At 37.5% G+C, this 21,410-nt stretch overlaps 1 protein-coding gene across 12 annotated transcripts in view; it reads left to right on the top strand.

The window, feature by feature from the left end:
* Window positions 1–21,410, top strand: part of LOC113660277 (ryanodine receptor 3) — a 170,686-nt gene that overhangs the window by 118,634 nt on the left and 30,642 nt on the right. For all 12 annotated transcript variants that reach the window (XM_047821329.1, XM_047821332.1, XM_047821334.1 and 9 more), the window contains 28 exons: window positions 635–738; window positions 966–1,101; window positions 1,349–1,535; window positions 2,815–2,923; window positions 3,523–3,643; window positions 3,789–3,958; window positions 5,197–5,417; window positions 5,523–5,613; window positions 5,985–6,125; window positions 6,665–6,828; window positions 7,517–7,595; window positions 8,733–8,822; window positions 8,909–9,055; window positions 10,995–11,057; window positions 12,168–12,243; window positions 12,762–12,882; window positions 13,061–13,176; window positions 13,284–13,351; window positions 13,607–13,728; window positions 13,998–14,047; window positions 14,140–14,200; window positions 15,232–15,470; window positions 15,645–15,726; window positions 16,689–16,819; window positions 16,976–17,299; window positions 18,633–18,873; window positions 19,146–19,233; window positions 19,448–19,540. In XM_047821329.1, the coding sequence (XP_047677285.1) occupies window positions 635–738; window positions 966–1,101; window positions 1,349–1,535; window positions 2,815–2,923; window positions 3,523–3,643; window positions 3,789–3,958; window positions 5,197–5,417; window positions 5,523–5,613; window positions 5,985–6,125; window positions 6,665–6,828; window positions 7,517–7,595; window positions 8,733–8,822; window positions 8,909–9,055; window positions 10,995–11,057; window positions 12,168–12,243; window positions 12,762–12,882; window positions 13,061–13,176; window positions 13,284–13,351; window positions 13,607–13,728; window positions 13,998–14,047; window positions 14,140–14,200; window positions 15,232–15,470; window positions 15,645–15,726; window positions 16,689–16,819; window positions 16,976–17,299; window positions 18,633–18,873; window positions 19,146–19,233; window positions 19,448–19,540 (3,635 nt within the window). The remainder of the gene's footprint in view (window positions 1–634; window positions 739–965; window positions 1,102–1,348; window positions 1,536–2,814; window positions 2,924–3,522; window positions 3,644–3,788; window positions 3,959–5,196; window positions 5,418–5,522; window positions 5,614–5,984; window positions 6,126–6,664; window positions 6,829–7,516; window positions 7,596–8,732; window positions 8,823–8,908; window positions 9,056–10,994; window positions 11,058–12,167; window positions 12,244–12,761; window positions 12,883–13,060; window positions 13,177–13,283; window positions 13,352–13,606; window positions 13,729–13,997; window positions 14,048–14,139; window positions 14,201–15,231; window positions 15,471–15,644; window positions 15,727–16,688; window positions 16,820–16,975; window positions 17,300–18,632; window positions 18,874–19,145; window positions 19,234–19,447; window positions 19,541–21,410) is intronic.

Below are 21,410 nucleotides of genomic sequence, written 5' to 3'. Positions count from 1 at the left end.
TCCTCTAGTGAGCCGAAGAGGAAGATGATGACCATCAGTGAAAAGGTCAAACTTAGGGCCAGTACTTCGCGGATTTTCACTTATCGCGAGGGCTTCCGGTCCCCATTAACCGTGATAAACGAGGGATCACTGTAGATTCATATTTACGAAGGCAGTCGAAGGTTGACAAGGCTAGACTTAAATGTAAAATATAAATATACCTTCAGTTTTCCTAAAACTTGATAAAGAGTTCAGAAAATAGGTCCTAAGAACAAAACTCGTACTTCATTGTCCATTTGGCACAATATCTTAATGGGGCAGCTATTATCGATAAAAGGTATAATTTTTAACTTAATTTTTAAATCAAAAGATTTTAGGTGTATATAAAATTATAAAAATGGAACAAGGCTCAAAATTACAAGGTTGTGAATACATTGTATTGTATTATAGTTGCATTTTTTTTTAGCTTACTTCTTTACAATTTTATAGCATTACTAACCTATGTTGGGTTTCCTATAACAAACAGTATATACACTGCCATCTGCTGGATGTTATGAGTGCTACAGCAGTGGCACGGATTAATAATAATAAAATAAAAGTTACAGAAGAAAGTACAAGAAAAAACATGAAGATGTTTGTATGTGCACCTCCATAGCTTCTCCATCAATGAGAGGATCCACTCCTCTAGATGTAGCTGCTTCTTCTGTAATGGACAACAACAGCCTTGCACTCGCTCTTGAGGAACCAGACCTCAACAAGGTGTGTGTGTGTTTGTGTGTGTGTGTGTGTGTGTGTGTGTGTGTGTGTGTGTGTGTGTGTGTGTGTGTGTGTGTGTGTGCATGTATATGTGTGTGAAAGAGGGAGAGACTAAGAGTGAGAGAGACTGAGAGAGAGTGAGATTGAACTTTTGAAGCACTTCTTGATGGAAATTTGAAAAGGATTTAATTAAATTGTGTGTGTGTGGTGTTTGTGTGTGGTGTGTGTAGGTGGTAACATATCTGGCTGGCTGTGGACTCCAGAGTTGTCCCATGCTCCTTGCCAAAGGCTATCCAGATATTGGGTGGAACCCAATCGAGGGAGAGCGCTACCTCTCCTTTCTCCGCTTTGCTGTCTTTGTCAACGGTAAAACAAACACAAACTAACATGAGTATTTGAATTAACACCAAAAAAAGACACTTCCTCGCTTCATTAATGATTAGAGTAACCGAGGAACATTCATTTATCCCCATAACTATTAAGTCATTGTTAATATTGTACAACGTATAATTTATGACTCATGATATTGATACATCATTTGTTTTGAGAATATATTCAAACATGTACACAGTCCAGTGCAGCAGAGATTGTAATTCTCTTTGCTCCTCTGTAGGTGAGAGTGTAGAAGAGAATTCCAGCGTTGTGGTAAAGTTGCTGATTCGTCGACCTGAGTGCTTTGGCCCTGCGTTGCGTGGAGAAGGCGGTAATGGACTGCTGTGCGCCATGAAGGAAGCCATTAAAATATCAGAAACGCCAGCACTTGACCTGCCCAGCACCACCCAGGGCCGGATCTCTGACACGTAAGATTAACACACACAACCCACACCACTGTATTATTGTCATCATGGGGTTTTTAATTGAAATGTATATTACTTTGGACCAGAACATAAAATCACACACACACACACACACACACACACACACACACACACACACACACACACACACACACACACACACACTTTTTTTTCCTGCACTGGTTATGAAATAAAATCTGTTATTAAAATGATATTTTCTGTGCAATCTTACACATTTTTATTTTTTTTTTGCATTAAGGGGGTAATGCAATGCCGTTATCTGTCATTGTATCTGTATTGTAGCTGTAACCGTAGCAATTTACGCAACATAACTTTATTCAGCTTCTTGAACCAGACACCATATGAAACCGTCCTCCCTCCATGGTCATATTACTGAGTGAGCAACAGCAACAAAACAACATTATGCTTCACAAATTAAACTCATTAATAGTTTGCAGCAATAGAACCTACAATGGGGACATTTTCACAATGTCAAACCGTCATCCCTTATGCAGCATTTTAATGTCCTATGGAAGTTTAGAGAATGCTTTCTTTTAATAAAGATAGAGAATATTCATTTATATATGTCTTAAAACTTGGGCAACGAGTGAACAAGTTTTCAAATCAAATGAGACAACAGAGAAATGATGTCCTGTGCATAACATGCAGTCTGAATGAGAATGGAGCAGCAGCTTAATATAAAGTCTTCTTTTTTTTTGCTACTTGAGCAAAACACTGATGAAAAAAAAAAGCATTGTGCATTTTCTGTTTGTGTCATGTCATGAATTTGGTCCTTGTTCCATGGGCAGACTTTGCACATAATGCATGTTACCAATAAATCCAGTTAGAACTGCACACCTATAACCATTAACACAAAACTTTTTTTTTTGCGTGACCATTTTTTGGAGTTGTAGTTTGGAGGTAATTTTGCTGAAACATGGCAACCCTATCAATGAGTTTCAGCAATCTGTACTTTTGAGCTCCAAATGAAATGTAACAATACAAACCTCATCCTCATATGACTTTTTTGTTTTGTCCTTTACTCCACTAGTTGTATCCACCGTATTGTATTTGTATTTGTTCAGAACTTCTAATCAGTTCACAGTTCAAACCAACTAATCACACAAATAGCTTAATTTATTTCTTTTTTCATCTAAAATCTTTGTCATAATATAGTATAATATCATATAATATACGATATATAGTATAATAATATAGTATATGTGCAAAATGAGCATTGTTTCATGCTGTAGAAGTCCTGTTATCGTTCTTATTCTTTTAGGTCTACAGAGGATGAGGAGGAGGAAGAAGTGGTTCACATGGGCAACGCCATCATGTCCTTCTACTCAGCTCTCATTGATCTGCTGGGACGCTGTGCACCTGAAATGCATGTGGGTTTCCTTTTATTTTTATTTTATATAGTACATAGGGGGGGGCACGGTGGCTTAGTGGTTAGCACGTTTGACTCACACCTCCAGGGTTAGGGGTTTGATTCCCGCCTCCACCTTGTGTGTGTGGAGTTTGCATGTTCTCCCTGTGCCTCGTGGGTTTCCTCCGGGTACTCCCGTCCTCCCCGTCCAAAGACATGCATGGTAGGTTGATTGGCATCTCTGGAAAATTGTCCGTAGTGTGTGAGTGTGTGAGTGAATGAGAGTGTGTGTGTGCCCTGTGATGGGTTGGCACTCCGTCCAGGGTGTATCCTGGACGGCTGAGATAGGCACAGGCTCCCCGTGACCCGAGAAGTTCGGATAAGCGGTAGAAAATGAATGAATGAATGAATGAATGAATAGTACATGGACAATATGTAATGTTAGGATTGTTTTATGCAGGATGCCTTGTTGTGTTGTAGGATATTGTAGGATAAATCTGCAATGTCCCTATATGTTTACCCTCAGAATTGTATGCATTTTTTTTTTAGTTTTTGCTTAATTTAAAAAGTCTACTATTCCTGCTGCACTTTACTTTCTATCTTTTTCCCTCATTCACACAGCTCATCAATAAGGGCAAAGGAGAGGCTCTGAGAATCCGTGCCATCCTGCGCTCCTTGGTGCCCACTGAAGACCTTGTTGGCATCATCAGCATCCCACTCAGAATGCCTGTAGTCAATAAAGGTACAGTAGAAGTGTGATCATTAGCTTAGTATTTAAACCAGAGACACAAGTATAAGACTCCTTGGTAAAATGACAAAACAGATAAATAGGGTATTAAAATAACACTGAAAGAAGGGGCTTTTCTAATGCTGTGTTTTTGTCTCAGATGGTAGCGTGACAGAGCCGGACATGTCAGCTTGTTTTTGCCCGGACCACAAGGCACCCATGGTTCTGTTTCTGGACCGAGTCTATGGCATAGAAGACCAAAGCTTCCTTCTGCATCTTCTGGAAGTTGGTTTCCTGCCTGACCTAAGAGAGGCTGCATCTCTGGACACAGTGAGCACATGCACCATTACAACCGTCTCTGATCATATCTAGAACTATAATAAACACTTAACAGCAGGTGCACAATTCAGTTGTCCTGAATCATGTACAATGTTATAATAATGAGCGCACAGCTTCATCTGTGGTTAGTTTTTCTTTTCTTTCTCCTTCATTAATTACAAGTTAGCATCTTGTTTCCTTCAGAGAAAAAAGAATGTTTCATTTATTGCATGGATTTTTACTCCATCTTCAGATAAAGAAGTATGTTATGCATATACAATGCCTCAGCCTTTAAACATGCCCTGGGTCACTGTCCACCTCGATCGTCACTGGGCACAGGAGATCATACACAGAAAAATGCTCTGCTATATTGACTACTGTATGTGTATGTTCGATTAGGTTCAAATATAAAACAAAATACAAAGAAAAAAGGGATGAATTTTGTCAAAATATTTCTAATTTGATCCCAAATTTAAATACGAGACAGTGTTTGTCTTTTCTGTATAGTATCCGTTTTGTCTGTCTCACGTATTTGCATTCACTTTCCGTGTGCAGTGGCTTTATGATGCTGCAATTATTTTGCTCAGCTAATACGCTTTTTGGCTTTATATAAAATAGTTACACAGTTTTTGACCTATGTAAAATGAGAGAATTATGAAACCCTTCACCTGCACAATACATAAAGTTTGCTACTAAATTTATAGATTGTTTTTGGCTTCTACTAAAAGTATATTAAGGAAACTTGACATAACAAAGCTTACTACTTGCAGAATGAGTGCAAACCAATAAGGTAAACGATGGATGGATAGATAGATGGATATATAGATGGATGGATGGATGGATGGATGGATGGATGGATGGATAGATAGATAGATAGATAGATAGATAGATAGATAGATAGATAGATAGATAGATAGATAGATAGATAGATAGATAGATAGATAGATAGATAGACAGACATACAGTACATTCTCTTGTACTGGCAGCTCTAACAATTTTTTCACATCTTTCAGGCAAACCTTTAGCTCTTTTGATGAGTTTTAAAGAAAAAAACATCCAAATTAAATGTAATCTGATTTGCAATCCTGCTTTAGAATCCCTGCTGTTGAACCTCCTCAGGCTGTTGAATTAAGATTTATACTGTTTTGTGTAGCAGTGTTCTACAAACTGACTATTGCTTAAGATTTTGCAAGAAAACCTCCAAACCATCGTGGTTTATCTCTATTCTGTTCATCTGCTTTTATCTCTAGGAAGCATTAAGGACCACAGAAACAGCACTGGCCATGAACCGGTATATCGGATCTGCAATGCTGCCCTTGTTGACTCGCTGTGCCCCGCATTTTGCCGGCACAGAGCACCACGTCTCACTAATTGACTCCACGCTTCACACCATCTACCAGCTGAGCAAGGGCTCCTCACTCACTAAAGCCCAGAGAGATGCTATCGAGGAGTGCCTGCTGGCCGTATGCAAGTACGTCTTTTTGTTTTCTTTTAAGTTTTTCTTTCGTTTTTTCTTTCCTAGTTTTAAGTCAATGTTGCATAATGATGTTGGGTTATTTGGTGCCATTTTTTGCAGGTACTTAAGGCCATCTATGCTTCAACAGCTGCTGCGTCGCTTGGTGTTTGACGTGCCTCTGCTGTCTGAATATTGTAAGATGCCTCTTAAGGTAAAGACTGGTAACTATTTCTGCATTTTCTAGTTACTGTCTATTATTATTATTGTCTTTGGTGCATGCATGACATTCGAAAGTAAGTCTCTTTCAGTCTTCTTTCAAGTTAAACTCTGAAGGCTTTTTTTCGCTGTGACATTGAGACAATTATAAAAGGGTGCAAGTGATAGTGAAAGCCTGTTAAGCTGCATATGTACTGTATGTTGTAACCGTAAAATCAATAAGAATTAAAGTAATAAAGTGATTTTAGTGCGCTAATTATCCAAACAATCTATCTAATTACCTGTTGGAATGTCTTCTATTGTCCTGTTGCACAAAAGATCTTAGTAGAGCATTTTGTTCTTAATGGCTTTCTGATCTGTACACAGCTGTTGACCAACCATTATGAGCAGAACTGGAAGTATTACTGCCTGCCTTCTGGTTGGGGCAGCTATGGCATGGCCTCTGAGGAGGAATTACTACTAACCAAGAAGATTTTTTGGGGCATCTTTGACTCGCTTTCTCAAAAAGTAAGACTCCAGTAACTATCTGGTTTCAATATCATTTCCTAGTTTATATTTTGTAGCAGAATAAACAAATCGTGTTGTTTAGTGGCAATTCTTATCACCTCAGTTGTATAATAATAATAATAATAATAATAATAATAATAATAATAATAATAATGATAATAATGCTAATAATAATACTTATTAGCATTATTATCATTATTATTATTATTATCATCATTATTTTTATTAATAATAGTGATGATTATTATTGTTATTATTATTTTTATTATTATAATAAGAATTTTACTTATTATTATTTATTTATTTGTTTGTTTGTTTATTTATTTATTATAACTTAACACTTCTGCAAACCTGCAAATGACAAAAAAAAAATAATAATTAACTTTTAATTAATTAATTAATAATTAACTTTTTTAATAATATTAGGGTATTCCTGCCTCACATCAGGTGTTCTCATGATACATTCTTCATGTTCCCTGAAATGAATAAATAAGTGTATCTTTTCTGTAGTAATAAAAATCATTGTGTGTGTGTTGTAGAAGTATGAGCAGGAGCTGTTTAAGATGGCTATGCCATGTCTGAGTGCTATAGCTGGAGCTTTGCCTCCGGATTATGTTGACTCTTCTCTCAGCACCACACTGGAGAAGCCGGTCTTTGTGGATGCCCAGGGCAACTTTGACCCCAGACCCATCAACACAGCAATGTAAGCAAGAGAGTTTGTGTGTGTGTGTGTGTGTGTGTGTGTGTGTGTGTGTGTGTGTGTGTGTGTGTGTGTGTGTGTGGGGGTGGGTGGGTGTGGGTGTTGGTGTGTGGGTATGGGTGGAGGTGTGGGGGTGGGTGTGTGTGGGTGTGTGTGGCTGAGTGTGTGCTCTTGTTCTTGTGTGGGTGGGTGTGTGCTCTTGTTCTTGTGTGTGTGTGTGTGTGTGTGTGTGTGTGTGTGTGTGTGTGTGTGTGTGTGTGTGTGTGTGTGTGTGTGTGTGTGTGTGCTCTTGTTCTTGTGTGTGTGTGCTCTTGTTCTTGTGTGTGTGTGCTCTTGTTCTTGTGTGTGTGTGTGTGTGTGTGTGTGTGTGTGTGTGTGTGTGTGTGTGTGTGTGTGTGTGTGTGTACATAAGAGATTGAAAGGCTTATGTGCATCTGACAGCAATAATTGAAGTTATTTTTATTGGTCTTTTGTGGAAAATTCATGTGAGATGCATGAATAAGCTTGGATAAATACTTGAGACTTCTTCTTGAAACTGCACTGTTGGAAACAAAGCACACTCATTACATATCCAGTAAGCTGCTTTAGCATTTGCAACAGAAAAAAACTGTCAATGTTTCGATGCTCATTTCAACATTTCAAGTATTATCCATCCTTCAGTAAAGATTTTGTCAATCATTTTATTCCATAGCATCTCCCTCCCAGAGAAGCTGGAATACATCACTCACAAATACGCTGAGCATTCCCATGATAAATGGTCTGCTGAGAAGGTAAGATCATGGTCCCATCCTGCTGAACTCAAAGGGCCTGATTTATATTCTTGTGTGGTGACAGCACACTGACAACTTTGAGGCTGTAATCAGTGTTTATTTTGTGAAACATGACATATGGGACACTGAAGGAAAGTTCATTCAGAAAGTGGAGAGGAATGTATATGTCATGGGATGTATAGACGCAACAGTGCCCAAAGCCTCTCATGTAATACTGTTTTGTTCACTGCTGGCAAATAGACTTGAAGTTAGTAGTGGAACAATAAAACATGTTAACTTGGACTCTTGGACTTGGAATCTTTAACTGGGACTTGGAAAACTACACAACAACAACAACAAATAATAATAATAATTATAATATTATTATTAGTAGTAGTAGTAGTAGTAGTAGTAGTAGTAGTAGTAGTCGTATCGTAATTGTTGTTGTTGTGCTGGTGTTTATTTATTGAAACATTTTTGCACTGGAGAAATAGAACTAATTTCCAGAAAACATTTTTTTAAAAGACAATATTTAACATTTTAGATGCAGTAGTTATTTAAAAAGAAATCTCATCGCTTTTCTACGGCTTTGTATTTTTTTTATTATTTTTTATTATTATTTTTTTTTAAGAGTTCTATTATTTTAGCCAAACATTTCAGTATTATTAATCAAAAATTATAATTGGAATTGTATGGATTCAAAGTGAATTACTGACTACATAAATGTAGTAGTAGTAATAATAATAATAATAATAATAATAATAATCCTGCCTTGATGCCCGATGATGCCTGAGATAGGCACAGGCTCCCCGTGACCCGAGAAGTTCGGATAAAGCGGTAGAAAATGAATGAATGAATGAATGAATAATAATAATAATAATAATAATAATAATAATAATAATAATAATAATAATAATAATAATAATAATAAATAACAGTTCAAAAGAGTGGCAAAATTTTCAAGATTATATCTCAAACCTATTTTATTTAATTATTTCTTCAAGACAATATTATCCTGGGGACTGAAACACAATCAAAATCGACTCTTTAGACTGTCATATGTTTTTTTTCTTCTTTTCACATTTTCTGTATAAATTTGGTTGTTTTGTGGCCAAAGCCCTTTACTTGGTCATGCTTAACAATTCATATCCGTTTCAGGTTGTTTTGGGCTGGAAGTATGGAGATAACGTTGATGAGAAAGCAAAAACACACCCCATGCTGAGATCCTACAAATCACTCACAGAGAAGGTACAGTAGAAGGCCAAAAAAAATGAATTGTCATGGAAACTGTAGCATTGTGTACTAGCATTGATTTGCATGTATCAATATCCCAGGAAAAGGACATTTATCGCTTTCCGGTGAAGGAGTCTTTGAAGAGTATGCTAGCCATGGGCTGGAGCATTGACCGGACCAAAGAGGGAGAGGCCATGTTTCAGCAAAGAGAGAACGAGAAGATACGCAAAATATCCCAAGCATCTCAGGTAAATATTTCATCTTCATGATCATGTCTATTCGTATATCGTATTTTTCAGGAAATTAAAAAAATGCCGTATTTTTTTGAGTTATTAAACATTGTATCGTTAAAGTTGTTATTATACCTTATATTGCGATCATATATTGTTGTGTACCAACATTAACACAACATTTTTCCAAAGTCATGTTTTATCGGAGATACAAGCTTTATGACTTTGGGAGCAGAGAGATACGAGATTATTCTGTCATTGATAAGAATGGTACGGACACAGACGCGCTGCTGCCAGCAGTGTTCAATAAAGTCTGCGGTCACGTTGAGCCTCGCCCAAGCTATTTTCAAGACTTTAGATTGGTTATTAACTTTTAAAAATAACAGACCCACGTGGGGACTGACCAATAGCATCGATATGTGAAAAAATATGAAATTGACAAAATTTGGACATAGGAGGTTTCCGCCCGACAGCGACGATATAATGTAGTGACTTTCCTTGTGAATACTGGGAGTACTGTGCACAAGAGTCCAGATGCATAGTATCAATCTAGTCTGAAAGAAAATCTTATTTGCAGCACCTTCTGTATGTAGAATAACAAACATACCCAGCAATCTATCAAATGTTTACTTAAATGCTCAGTATCTTGTGAACATACAGTAGTTTTAGCAAGCCCACTTCTACCAATACACTATTTTAACAAAGTTAATACATTTTTAAACATACAGTATGATGTACTGGCTCCTTAAACCTCTCCTTTTTTCTGTATTCAGTTTTTTCACATTTCACACCGATCATGCATACCCTTCTCACACCTTGTCTTATTTGCATATTTGTTTGCAGTGTCAGCAGCAATGGTTGGATAAATACAGTGTACGGTTGATTTAAATAATGGCTTGTCTTGTGGTTTTGCATCAAATTGAAAAAAATGTTGAAATCCTCCTTCACTGTTTTAAGCCTTTTGAGCCTCACAAATGCATGATAAAGAAAAAAGACATGATACGAGAACAAGACGTGTGATCTGAGTCACATGCTGTTCAGTTTCTGATCTAACTGATCTTCTGATTAAGCGTCTCGGTGGGATGTTATAATATGTGTTATATAACATTTCACATTGTACACGTTTGGAACCACAATGCAGGGTTAATAACACTTAACCAGTGCTACTGTAAATCTGCTTGAGAGAAGGGTTTCATGACCTCTGTGTGATACTCGTCCTGCTTGTAAATTACAAGTGTGAAATGTTCCTCTGTCTGGGATTAACAGAGGTGTTTAGAATGTAAAGCACATAGTGAAGAGCCCTTTGGGCTTGCAAGTCTCAGGGTTTTTTTTTTTTCCGAAATGTTTCAGTCTTCTTAGTAATCTTAAGAATTTCAAAAGCCTAAAAACTGACCCAATTTTGACGCTAGCCAGTTCAAAAGTTAAAAAGGATGAGAAAAGTCAGTTCAAGAGCAAGTCCAATGTTCTGAAATGCACAAACCTTGCTGGTATAAATAAACCATTGATGGCATTGGGCAGAAACCGTTATCCAGAGACATGCTTTTAAAATATCTATCAACTATGTATTTGTTCTTTGTAGTGAAACCGTATCAATCAGTTTAAAAGCTCTGCTTGCTAGTACAGCAAAAACAGCACAGAAATTATTTATTTATTTATTTATACAAGTTGAAGGTGAAGAGGTAGGTCTTCACCCGTCAAGCTATGCTCAACATGTACTAAAAGTCCAGGTAAAATTAATATAGCAATCACATGGTGGGCTTGGTTTAATTGTCTCAATGCAGAACATACAAACAAACACAGAGCATTTAAGTGAAAGTTTGATAGGTTTCTCTGCAACATACTGCACACTCGTGCCAGAACATGAACATTCAGCGTAAAAAATCCCATCACTTGAAATTCCTTCAGATCTGACTGTGTGATATCTGGTTGTCATACCTTGTGTGTTGAATGTTTACAGGGTAGTGGCTTTCACCCAAGTCCAGTAGACATGAGCAACGTATTGCTCTCTCGTGAACTGCAGGTAAATGTGACTAACTGAAGTATATTCTATGTACTGTGTACACAACAGACGCAGCTTTGGCAGATGCTCTTATACAATGCAAAGCTTAACAGTCTTGCTCAAGTGTCCTACAGTGGCACCTTGACAGCACTGAGGATTTGACTCCAAACCTTCTACTCATGTCTAATAAAGTCTAATGTTTTAAGCACTATTCGGACGGGATTAGTTCTACGTGGGGACGTGGGGGTTATTACCAGAGCTTCTCTGTGATTTTAATCCCGTCCGAATGTGCCATCTGGGTAATCATTACGGACAATGTCAGTAAAGATTACGCCGACTTTTACCTTCTGTAAAAAGGTCCGGAAAAATTACCTCAGGTAATACTAATCCGGTCCGAAAAGACCCGCTGTAAATATGTACGGTAAAATTCCATAATTTCCTGTTTAAAAGTAGTTTTTGGCACGTTTTGCAAGCATGGAGGTGCTTGAAACAGGAAGCAACGTCATACGCAAATGACGACAAGGAGGTTACTGTGGTGCGTAAAGTGAGTTACCCCTCCCACTTCTGCTAGTTTTACTGAGATGTCTTGTCCCATGCGAATCAGCCAATTAATATTAAAGACGTCCTGAGGTAAAATTGCATTCCACGTCCCCACGTAAAACTAATCCCGTCCGAATAGGGCTTTAGCCTGTAAGCCACCATTATGCCATTTAATATCAGAATCGGCTTTATTGCCAAAACTGGGGGTTTTACATGTACAAGAAATTTGCATCAATGCATAGAATAAACAACAATAATACAATAAATTCCCCCATGTTTCAGTGGTTTCCTCTGTGTACTCTGGATTACTTTGAGCAGTTTCTCTGGGCGGTGCATTGTAGGCTGACTGGCATCTCTAAATTGTCTGTAGTGTGTGAAAAGGTGTGTGAGTATGTGTGTAATTGTGCCTTGTGATAAGTTGGCTAAGGTCCAGTGTATCCCCAACTTCGTACCCCGAGTCCCCTAGTCCCCTAGGATAGACCCATTACACTTTCTTTTTTTCTTTTTCTTTATTTTTTATTAAATAGACAAAAAGATGAAATTTCAAATTTCATTAATTTTGCTGTGTAATGTTTTTCCAATTGTTTTCAGGCTATGGTAGAGTTGTTGGCTGAAAACTACCACAACATTTGGGCAAAAAAGAAGAAGAGTGACTTAGCAGTAAAAGGTGGTCATTCATGCAAAGTACATTTTTTAAGCTGTAGAGCAGAGGTTCCCAACCTTTTTTTTTGTGCCAGGGACCAGCTTATTCATAAAAAAAATTCCAGGGACCAGTTAAGAGGCATCATTTGGAACATATCACTGTGTAAAACAATAACAGCCTATCATTTAATTGCATATAATGAACATGGTGGCAACAAATTTGCAGGAATATACCAATCTTTTTATTTATTGTTTATGTTTTGGATTACATAACATGAAATGTCATAGCACTTAAAAAAGACAATTCTTCTTCTTATTATTATTATTATAAAAAAAAAAGTCTGGGAATATTTCAAGGCCCGGTACTAACGGGTCCACGGACCGGCACCGGTCCAGGGACTGGGGGTTGGGAATCACTGCTGTAGAGTATTCATATAATGTAGGAATTAAACAAAAAACAAATTCATCTTTTAATCACTTTTAAATAAAGTATTAGGAAGTTATATAGAATTAGGGAGGTTATGTATGTTCCTGTTTATTTAGGTGGAACACATTCTTTGTTGGTGCCATATGATACACTTACGGCCAAAGAGAAGGCCAGAGATCGTGAGAAAGCACAGGACCTGTTCCGCTTCCTGCAGATCAATGGCTATGCCATTACCAGGTGTGTGTGCCTGAGCGTCTGAGCGCGTGTTAGCAGATATTGATGATTTGTCGCTTTTTTCTAAAAAAAAAAAAAACAAAAACTAACAGCTTTTATATTAAATAGATTTAAAAAGAAAAGAAAAGAAAGCAAGATCCAGTTTGTACTCCTTGTTTTGTTTTTGTTTTTTTATTCCTAGGGGATTTAAAGACATGGAGCAGGACTCCTCCTCGATGGAGAAAAGGTTTGCCTATAAATTCCTGAAAAAGCTGCTGAAATATGTGGACTGTGCACAAGAGTACATTGCTCATCTGGGTAAAAAGCCTAGTTTCCTACATTTATGTATCTTATACCTGTTAAAGTATTACAGATCTCTCGAAAACGATCAATCAGTAAACTTCAACGTTATTTCAATATTTCAGAGGCTATGGCTAGCAGTGGAAAGAATGACCGGTCACCTCATGAGCGGGAAATCAAGTTTTTTGCCAAGGTTGGAAGAATAGCACTGTGAAAACACACAAAACGCAACAAAGTTAAACCGTCTGAGCCTGCGAGGCAAATGTATACCCTAATATTTTAACCAAAATGAGTATTGTGGTTTACTTTTTAATTTCCTTTGTTGGCTTTTTAAGACTGTATCGTAGTTCAACAGCGGTGAACGTTTTTTATTAGGCACACAAACGAGTAAAATACAGTGATTTATTTATTCTTTGCTCATTTTGATCGTGGCGTTTTCTTTCTGTAGGTGCTTCTACCACTGATAGATCAGTACTTCAAGAACCATTCTCTCTACTTCCTCTCCTCCCCCAGTAAGAACCTCAGCAGCAGTGGGTATGCTTCAAACAAAGAGAAAGAGATGGTTACCAGGTACATTAACACTGTTATTACACTCTCCTTGATTGATTGGTATAAATTGGTGGGGTAGATAAAATATGGGCAAAGAATCATATGATTTAAACAGAACGGATGATTTACTTGACGTTATCTTTTCAACGGCGTCTCTAAAATATAACTACTTCCTTATCTACTCGTCTGTCTATCAAACCATTTCTTTCTTTGCTAATTCTTTCCCTAATTCACTCTCCATGCATTTTTCCACTGTTTTTTTTCCACACATCACTCACTGAATTCTTCAGTCTTTTCTGTAAGCTGGCAGCTCTTGTTAGACACAGGATCTCTCTTTTTGGTAAGAGTTACTCGCTCGGTCACCTGCATGTTCAGATACCTGCTTTCATTTGAATCCTCAATGATATTTCGATTGTATTTTTTTATTTTCAGGAAGTGATTCCGCCACCATGGTCAGCTGTCTTCATATCCTGGCCCACACACTTGACACTAGGTATATACTGTAGAACATACGCTGAAATGATGCATGTGTGAAATCCAATGTGTGTGTTGCGATTTAGATATTTGACTCTGTATCCATCATTAATCAATCTGTGACAGCTACATAGACCATGCAAGAAAAAGGTTGATATATTTGATATGCAGCCAGGGCTGTCAAGTCTCACGCATTGAGAGTGACAGGCACGTATTTCAGTCTTTTGTCACGCTCTCCTGCCACACATTGCATTTCTCACGCAGAATAACTTTTTGACTATTTATCATATATTTAATAAGCCGCAGCACCCAAAATGTATCAGTCCGCACCGCTGTCTCTATGGAACCGGGCAGGAATCAAGCGCGTCTCCCCTGGAGCTCTTAGTCGAGCCTGACACTTATCAGCCAATCAAAAAAAGAGGCCAATCAGAAAATAGCACTATTGTATCTGGGTAAGATTTAACGCAACAACCAATGAAAAAAAAAGCATATTCATTAGAGAGAGTATTTTTGATGGTCGGTCAACACGAAACAGCTCGTCTCTGGAAGGAACATTGTTCTCAATCATGACCCTAAAAATGTCTGGGCTTGAGCCAAACTGTTTTAAATGGGAGCAAAATTACAAATGATAAAGGAGTCCAAAAAGGCAACGAACACCACAATAAACAACACCGTAATCTCTCTCTCTCTCTCTCTCTCTCTCTCTCTCTCTCTCTCTCTCTCTCTCTCTCTCTCTCGACACACTTTTTCCCCCTGTGAGACATGGGTTGGAATATACAAAAATAAGTATGTTACACATTCCATGGCAAAATGTCTATGCCCGAATGCACATCATATGCAGAAACACAAGCTATGCAAATGATATATTAATAATCCAACTGATAGTAGAGTCTTAATAATAATTCATAAAAAAATTAGTCCCACTGTGCTTCATTAGATTAAGAGCAACAATTTGATAGAAATGCCAAGTTTGTACAATATCACTATAGCACTATATCTTATTGCTTATTATATTTGTGCTTATGACATGAACATGAAACCTTCCTCCAGAACGGTGATGAAGTCTGGTTCTGAGTTGGTGAAAGCTGCCTTGAGGACATTCTTTGAGAATGCAGCAGATGACCTGGAGAAAACACTAGAGAACTTGAAGCTAGGGAAGTTCACACACTCACGCAGCCAGATGAAGGGTGTGTCACAGAACATCAACTACACCACAGTTGCCCTGTTGCCCATCCTTACTGCCTTGTTTGAGCACATCACTGAGCATCAGTTTGGAGCTGACCTTCTATGTGAGTAAAGCTCTATAAAATGTGTGTGTGTGTGTGTGTTTGAGTGTGTGTGTGTGTGTGTGTGTGTGTGTGTGTGTGTGTGTGTGTGTGTGTGTGTGTGTGTGTGTGTGTTTCTGTTGCTATATCTGTATAAATTTAATTTAAAAAATTAATCCCATCTCTTTTCCTTTTTAGTGGACGACGTCCAGGTCTCATGCTATCGGATCCTGAGCAGTCTCTACTCTTTGGGGACTGGGAAGAACATCTATGTTGAAAGGTATGAATACAGTATGGAGATTTTACATATTTTAATGTGTGCGTGTCTTAACAGGTAAAATACAGACCCAAGTGAAAGTGGTAACATAAAAAGTGGTTTAATGAGGGAAAACAGCAAAGGCTACAAACACTAGAAACATGGAAACACAAAAAAACAACAAGCCGAAGACGGCAAGCTAAAAAACAAGGCACAAGAGACAAGGACTCGGCAAACAACAGGCACAAGACAACAGGATTAAATAGGCATGTAACAGGTGTGCAGAGGTGGGAACGGATTCAGGATAGAGCGGGCTAACACACGTGAACACACAACAAAAGCAAAGGCACATGGTACAAGACGCACACATGTCCCCCTAGTGTCCAGGCAGGGAGTAGTCGCAGCCATTACTGACAGTTTTGTTTCTGTTTAAGACTAATTACTGTACATACATTTTAGTGACTGTGTTGGTGGTCATGGACTACAAGTGAACACAAGCAGACTTTGACAGCAGGAGCGAAGGGTTAGATACGAAGCATGTGGGAGAAATGAACGGTTAAACTTAAGCTAAGCTTAGCGAATTTGAGAATATATTATAAATAAAAAGCTTTATATGGAACGTCGAACTGTTTCATTGTTTACATTTTATTCAGTGCAACCTTGTCATTTGGGAATTTTATTTACTTCAGGATTAAAGATTCAGGATTTTCTTTGTCACATACTGTACACCGTTACATACAGTATAGAACTTGCAGTAAAATTACAAACCCATCAAGTCATTCAGGACTGTGGGTTTAAACAACTAAATTTAATTTAAAAAAAAAGGAAGGAAGGTGATGTGATACAAATGTTTGTGTTACATTATATTAGTAGTAGTGTATAGTAATACTTAATAGTATTGTAATCATGTAAGCACAGTCAGTACTGGTACCAGTGATGTACTTACAAGATATAAAGACTCTCAGTGTGATTGGTTTTTACTATAGACAGCTTCCAGCTCTTGGTGAGTGTTTGGCCACCCTGGCAGGAGCGATGCCTGTGGCATTTTTGGAGCCTCACCTCAACACACACAACCCTTTCTCTGTCTTCAACACAAAAACAGCACGGGAACGGGCCAGTAAGTGTTACTTTTTTAAGCATTATACTGTATCTCTTGATTAGCTGCTGAACACAAGATGACAGGTTTTAATTGTGCAGTACTGTTAATTGTTTAGAATTTTAAGCTCTTTTGCTTGAAAGTACTTTAAACCCACTCGTTCTACTCCCTCCTCAGTTTTAGGCATGCCCGAAACAGTGCAACAGATGTGCCCAGAAGTGCCGCATCTCGACTGCCTGATGAAAGACATCAATGACATGTCTGAGTCAGGAGCTCGCTACACTGAAATGCCTCATGTCATCGAGGTAGTGCTGCCTATGCTGTGTAACTACTTATCCTACTGGTGGGAGAGAGGCACAGAGAACCAGGCCAAGGGCATAACAACTGCATGTAGCACCACAGTCACCTCTGAGCACCTGAGCATCATCCTGGGCAACATCCTCAAGATTTTGAATAGCAATCTGGGCATTGATGAGGCCTCCTGGATGAAGAGGATTGCAGGTATGGAGGAAGACTGTATTTATAATTAGAAAAGTGCCAAATAGTAGAAAAATGTATTTTAAGGTCAAGGTCAAGAGGCTTTTATTGTCATTTCAACCATATGTAGCCGATGAAACAATGGTCCTCCAGTACCCAGGTGTTACAAAAAGACAGGGCTAAAGAGTAAAAAAACAAATGACCTATGGACATAAAGTGCATGGGTGCAGCCTTGTGCAAACAGATAATATAGAACAACCCAAATAAACAAAACGCTTTGTTGACATGGCTTGTAAGGTTGAGCGTAGCAATAAGCAGATTATGAGACAAGGAATTTTAGCACACACACAAATACAAGGTGTAATATTTTATATGTTATATGTTTTTGTATCTCCTTGAGCACCAGTACAGGTGGTAACACCTCCCAGGGAGACCAAATGTATAGAAATTTTGGGTAGAAGGGTTTGTTTTTCAGCAAATCCCTTATTATATAGTTAAGTGTGTTTATTATTTTTTGTTTCCTTTTCACTAGTTTTTATGTTGACGGTTTAATAAATAATAAATTATTATATTTCAAAGACTTTCAGTCATAAGTGTATATAAATTCTATCTAATATTTTCATACTCTTCTAAGCTATTTTTAATAGTTTTTGTTCTAAAAAATATATATATTGAGTTGTTCTATTAAAAAGTGCAAAGTTCTCTTATTGTGTTTTTAATAGAACTAAAATGAAAATAAAAACTGGACCAAAGACAGGGATAAAGGATGGGATAGACTACTAGTTCATGCTAGACAATAATTAGCAAGCCTGATACCTGCTACTTCAAGATTACAGCAGATATGAAACTATAAGAATCAAAGGGATGTGATGGTTCAGTGGTTAAGGCTTCCTGTTACTGATCAGAAGGTCGGGGGTTCAAGCCCACAAGTTGCTACATTAATATTGGGTCCTTGAGCAAGGCCCTTAACCTCACCTGCTCCAGGGGCACGGCACTATGGCTGACCCTGCGCTCTGATTCCAGGCTCATAATAAGCTGGGATATGTGAAAACTTAAAGCATTTCACTGTATGTCCTACTCTGTATATGTATGTGACAAATACATTTTGAGGTTTGGCAGTAAAGCCATGTCGGCTAGGACTAGCCAGAATATCTTAGATCGCATTTGTTTATAGTTTATAGACGTCTATAGTTTATAGTTTTAATTATGAAAATTCACCAGACAAATGGCTGTGTTTGTTATTACAACACAAACGTGTTTAGTTGCGTCAAATAATAATGTAGTTTGTTTAAATTCATTCAAGCAAACCAACACTGGTGTTTTAATTCTCACGATCGATATCCGGACCATCTTACAGTGTACGCTCAGCCTATCATCAGCAAAGCGAGGGCAGATCTTTTAAAGACGCACTTCCTGCCAACACTGGAGAAATTAAAGAAGAAGACAGTGAAGGTAGTGGCAGAGGAGGAGCTTCTCAAAGCTGACAACAAAGGTGATACCCAAGAAGCAGAGCTACTGATCCTGGATGAGTTTGCAGTGCTGTGCCGGGATCTGTATGCTTTCTATCCCATGCTCATTCGCTATGTGGACAACAACAGGTAATACTGTCATATTAGCATAAACATTAGGGTCTTAAATTAGCTAAGAAGCTCAATTGACTACAAAAGGTCATGTTTAGGTTTGCTCTGAAGTTTTAATTCATAAAACATAAAATCTACATACAACATAGGAATGTAAATATGGAACAGTGCAGTATTGATGATTTTATGTTGAAAAGTGCTCAAAAGTATGGATGGAAGGAGCAAAGCAGAAGGTTTAGTACTGTAGGAAGATGTGATATTCTCCTGGGTTTATTATGACTCCACTCCAGGTCACGATGGCAGAAAGAACCTGATGCTGACTCCAACGAACTTTTCAGGATGGTAGCAGAAATTTTCATCCTTTGGTGCAAGTCACACGTAAGATTGTCTGCTTTCCTCGTCATGACAGCAAAAACTGTAGAGCAAATTAAAGAACCTCCAGTGAAGCACTTTAGAACTCCCACAATTCTTACTGTAGCTCATACTTACAAACCTTTAGCGTTGAAAGAGAACAAATTTAACTTTTTTTAAGCAGGTTTTTTTTATATCTTCTGTCAAATTCACCTCAGTGATATTTTATGTTGTCACACAGAATTTTAAGCGAGAGGAACAGAATTTTGTTGTGCAGAACGAGATCAATAATCTCTCCTTCCTCACTGGGGACAGCAAGACAAAGATTTCAAAGGTAGGAATAATGACCGGATTGCAAACCTCTTTACAGAAAAACAAATCAAACTTTATTTCATGTCTGGAAATGTTGAAAGTAATGAAACTAGTGCAACAACATCTTATCATATTATAATGAAGATATAAAATGTTTTTTTATTTCTCTCTGCATTGTGAGATTGAATTTAAAACATTTGCATACTTGTAATTGATTGCTGTAGGAATAATAAAGAAATAATGAGAAATGCTGATGCCGACTGAGGCAAATGATGTTTTATTCATGGAACATGATTATAATAGTGTTCATCATTTATTTTACACATTTTACTCTTAATTCCACTTAGTAAATAACTTTTCATAATGCTTTCACTAACACTGACATTAAGCTTGCCATCTCCAGCTTGCTATTTTAACATTACAGTATTTTGCAGTTTTTCCCTAACAACCCAAACATTGCAGATAAAAACAAGATGCTTTTTAAATTTTAAGCATTATAACCTTCACATGCTGTGTATATTCAATAGAAACATTGTCAATTTTATTTACCTGTTTAATGTTATAACAAGGCCGAAAACATTATTATTATTATTATTATTATTATTATTATTATTATTATTATTATTATTATTATTATTGATAATAATAACTATATAAATAATTCTAAGACAATTACTGTTTATTATTACTATTATTTATATAATTATTATTTTTGAAAATAATAGTAACAAAAATAATACCTTGTTGTTGTTGTTATTATTATTATGGATAATAATAATTATTATAATACACAATTATGCTAATAACTTTAAATTGCTGACTACAGCCTAATGTCGGTCAATTAAAGCGTCGTAATACTTTTTTCTCGTTATTTTATGTTTTCCTGCTTGAACATACAGCAACTTTATGCTTATATAAAACATACTTTGTTAAATATATGCAGAGGAAGTATATCAAATAATCAAAACAAAAGTGTCCAAAAAATTTTAACTCACAATGTATGTTCAGAGTCTTGTTGAAAGACAGCAGCCAAAGTTTTGGGGCATAAGTGTCTTCTCAAAGAGCTCACTGAAAACAAACCCCAGACACAACCCCACAGCATCAGTGATCCACCATGTGCATGGCCAGTTGGATCAGTCCTTGCTCTCTATTCATACTCGCAGGCACTGTGTTTTATAAGATAAGCCCCCTTTTAATGATGGAGACAGTAATTTATAAGTTGATCATATGGGCTACATGCAATATGTACAACATTCTGAACCTGTGTCCCCCCCCCCCCCCCCTCGTTATGACACATCAGTAATGTCAACCTGTCCTCTAACTCTCACACGCAATTATTGGCATACAGTGCAATAACGAAATTACTTCTATTTCTAGAGTTCATTTAAAGGATCATTATGTTTTAATTCAGCCTGCTGAGGATTTAATCGAGTGACGAGTTTTCTAATAATAAACTGACTGTTGGAGTTTAGTCTTTTTAAATTAAAAATCAAAGGAAGTCAATCAGATCACATTGTGCATACTCTTTCCTGGGAAAAGATGTTTTCACTAACTGTGCCTTTTTTTTTATCCTCCTTCCTTCCTTCATACTCCTTATTCTCATATCTCTCTCTCTCTCTCTCTCGCTGTCTGTCTCTCACTCTCTGTCTGTCTGTCTCTCTGTCTCTCTCTCACTCTGTCCCTCTCTCTCTGTCTTTCTCTCTCTCTGTCTGTCTGTCTCCCTCTCTCTCTCACTGTCTGTCTCTCTCTCTCGCTCTCTCTCTGTCTGTCTCTCTGTCTCTCCCTCGCTCTGTCTCCCTCTCTCTCTCTCTCTCTCTCTCTCTCTCTCTCTCTCTCTCTCTCTCTCTCTCTCTCTCTCTCTCTCTCTCTCTCTCTCTCTCGCTGACTCACCC

The sequence above is a fragment of the Tachysurus fulvidraco genome, chromosome 12, assembly GCF_022655615.1.
Source record: "Tachysurus fulvidraco isolate hzauxx_2018 chromosome 12, HZAU_PFXX_2.0, whole genome shotgun sequence".
Lineage (NCBI taxonomy): Eukaryota > Metazoa > Chordata > Actinopteri > Siluriformes > Bagridae > Tachysurus > Tachysurus fulvidraco.
Note: the sequence above shows the minus strand (reverse complement) of the source record. Positions and strands in the feature narration are given on the sequence as shown.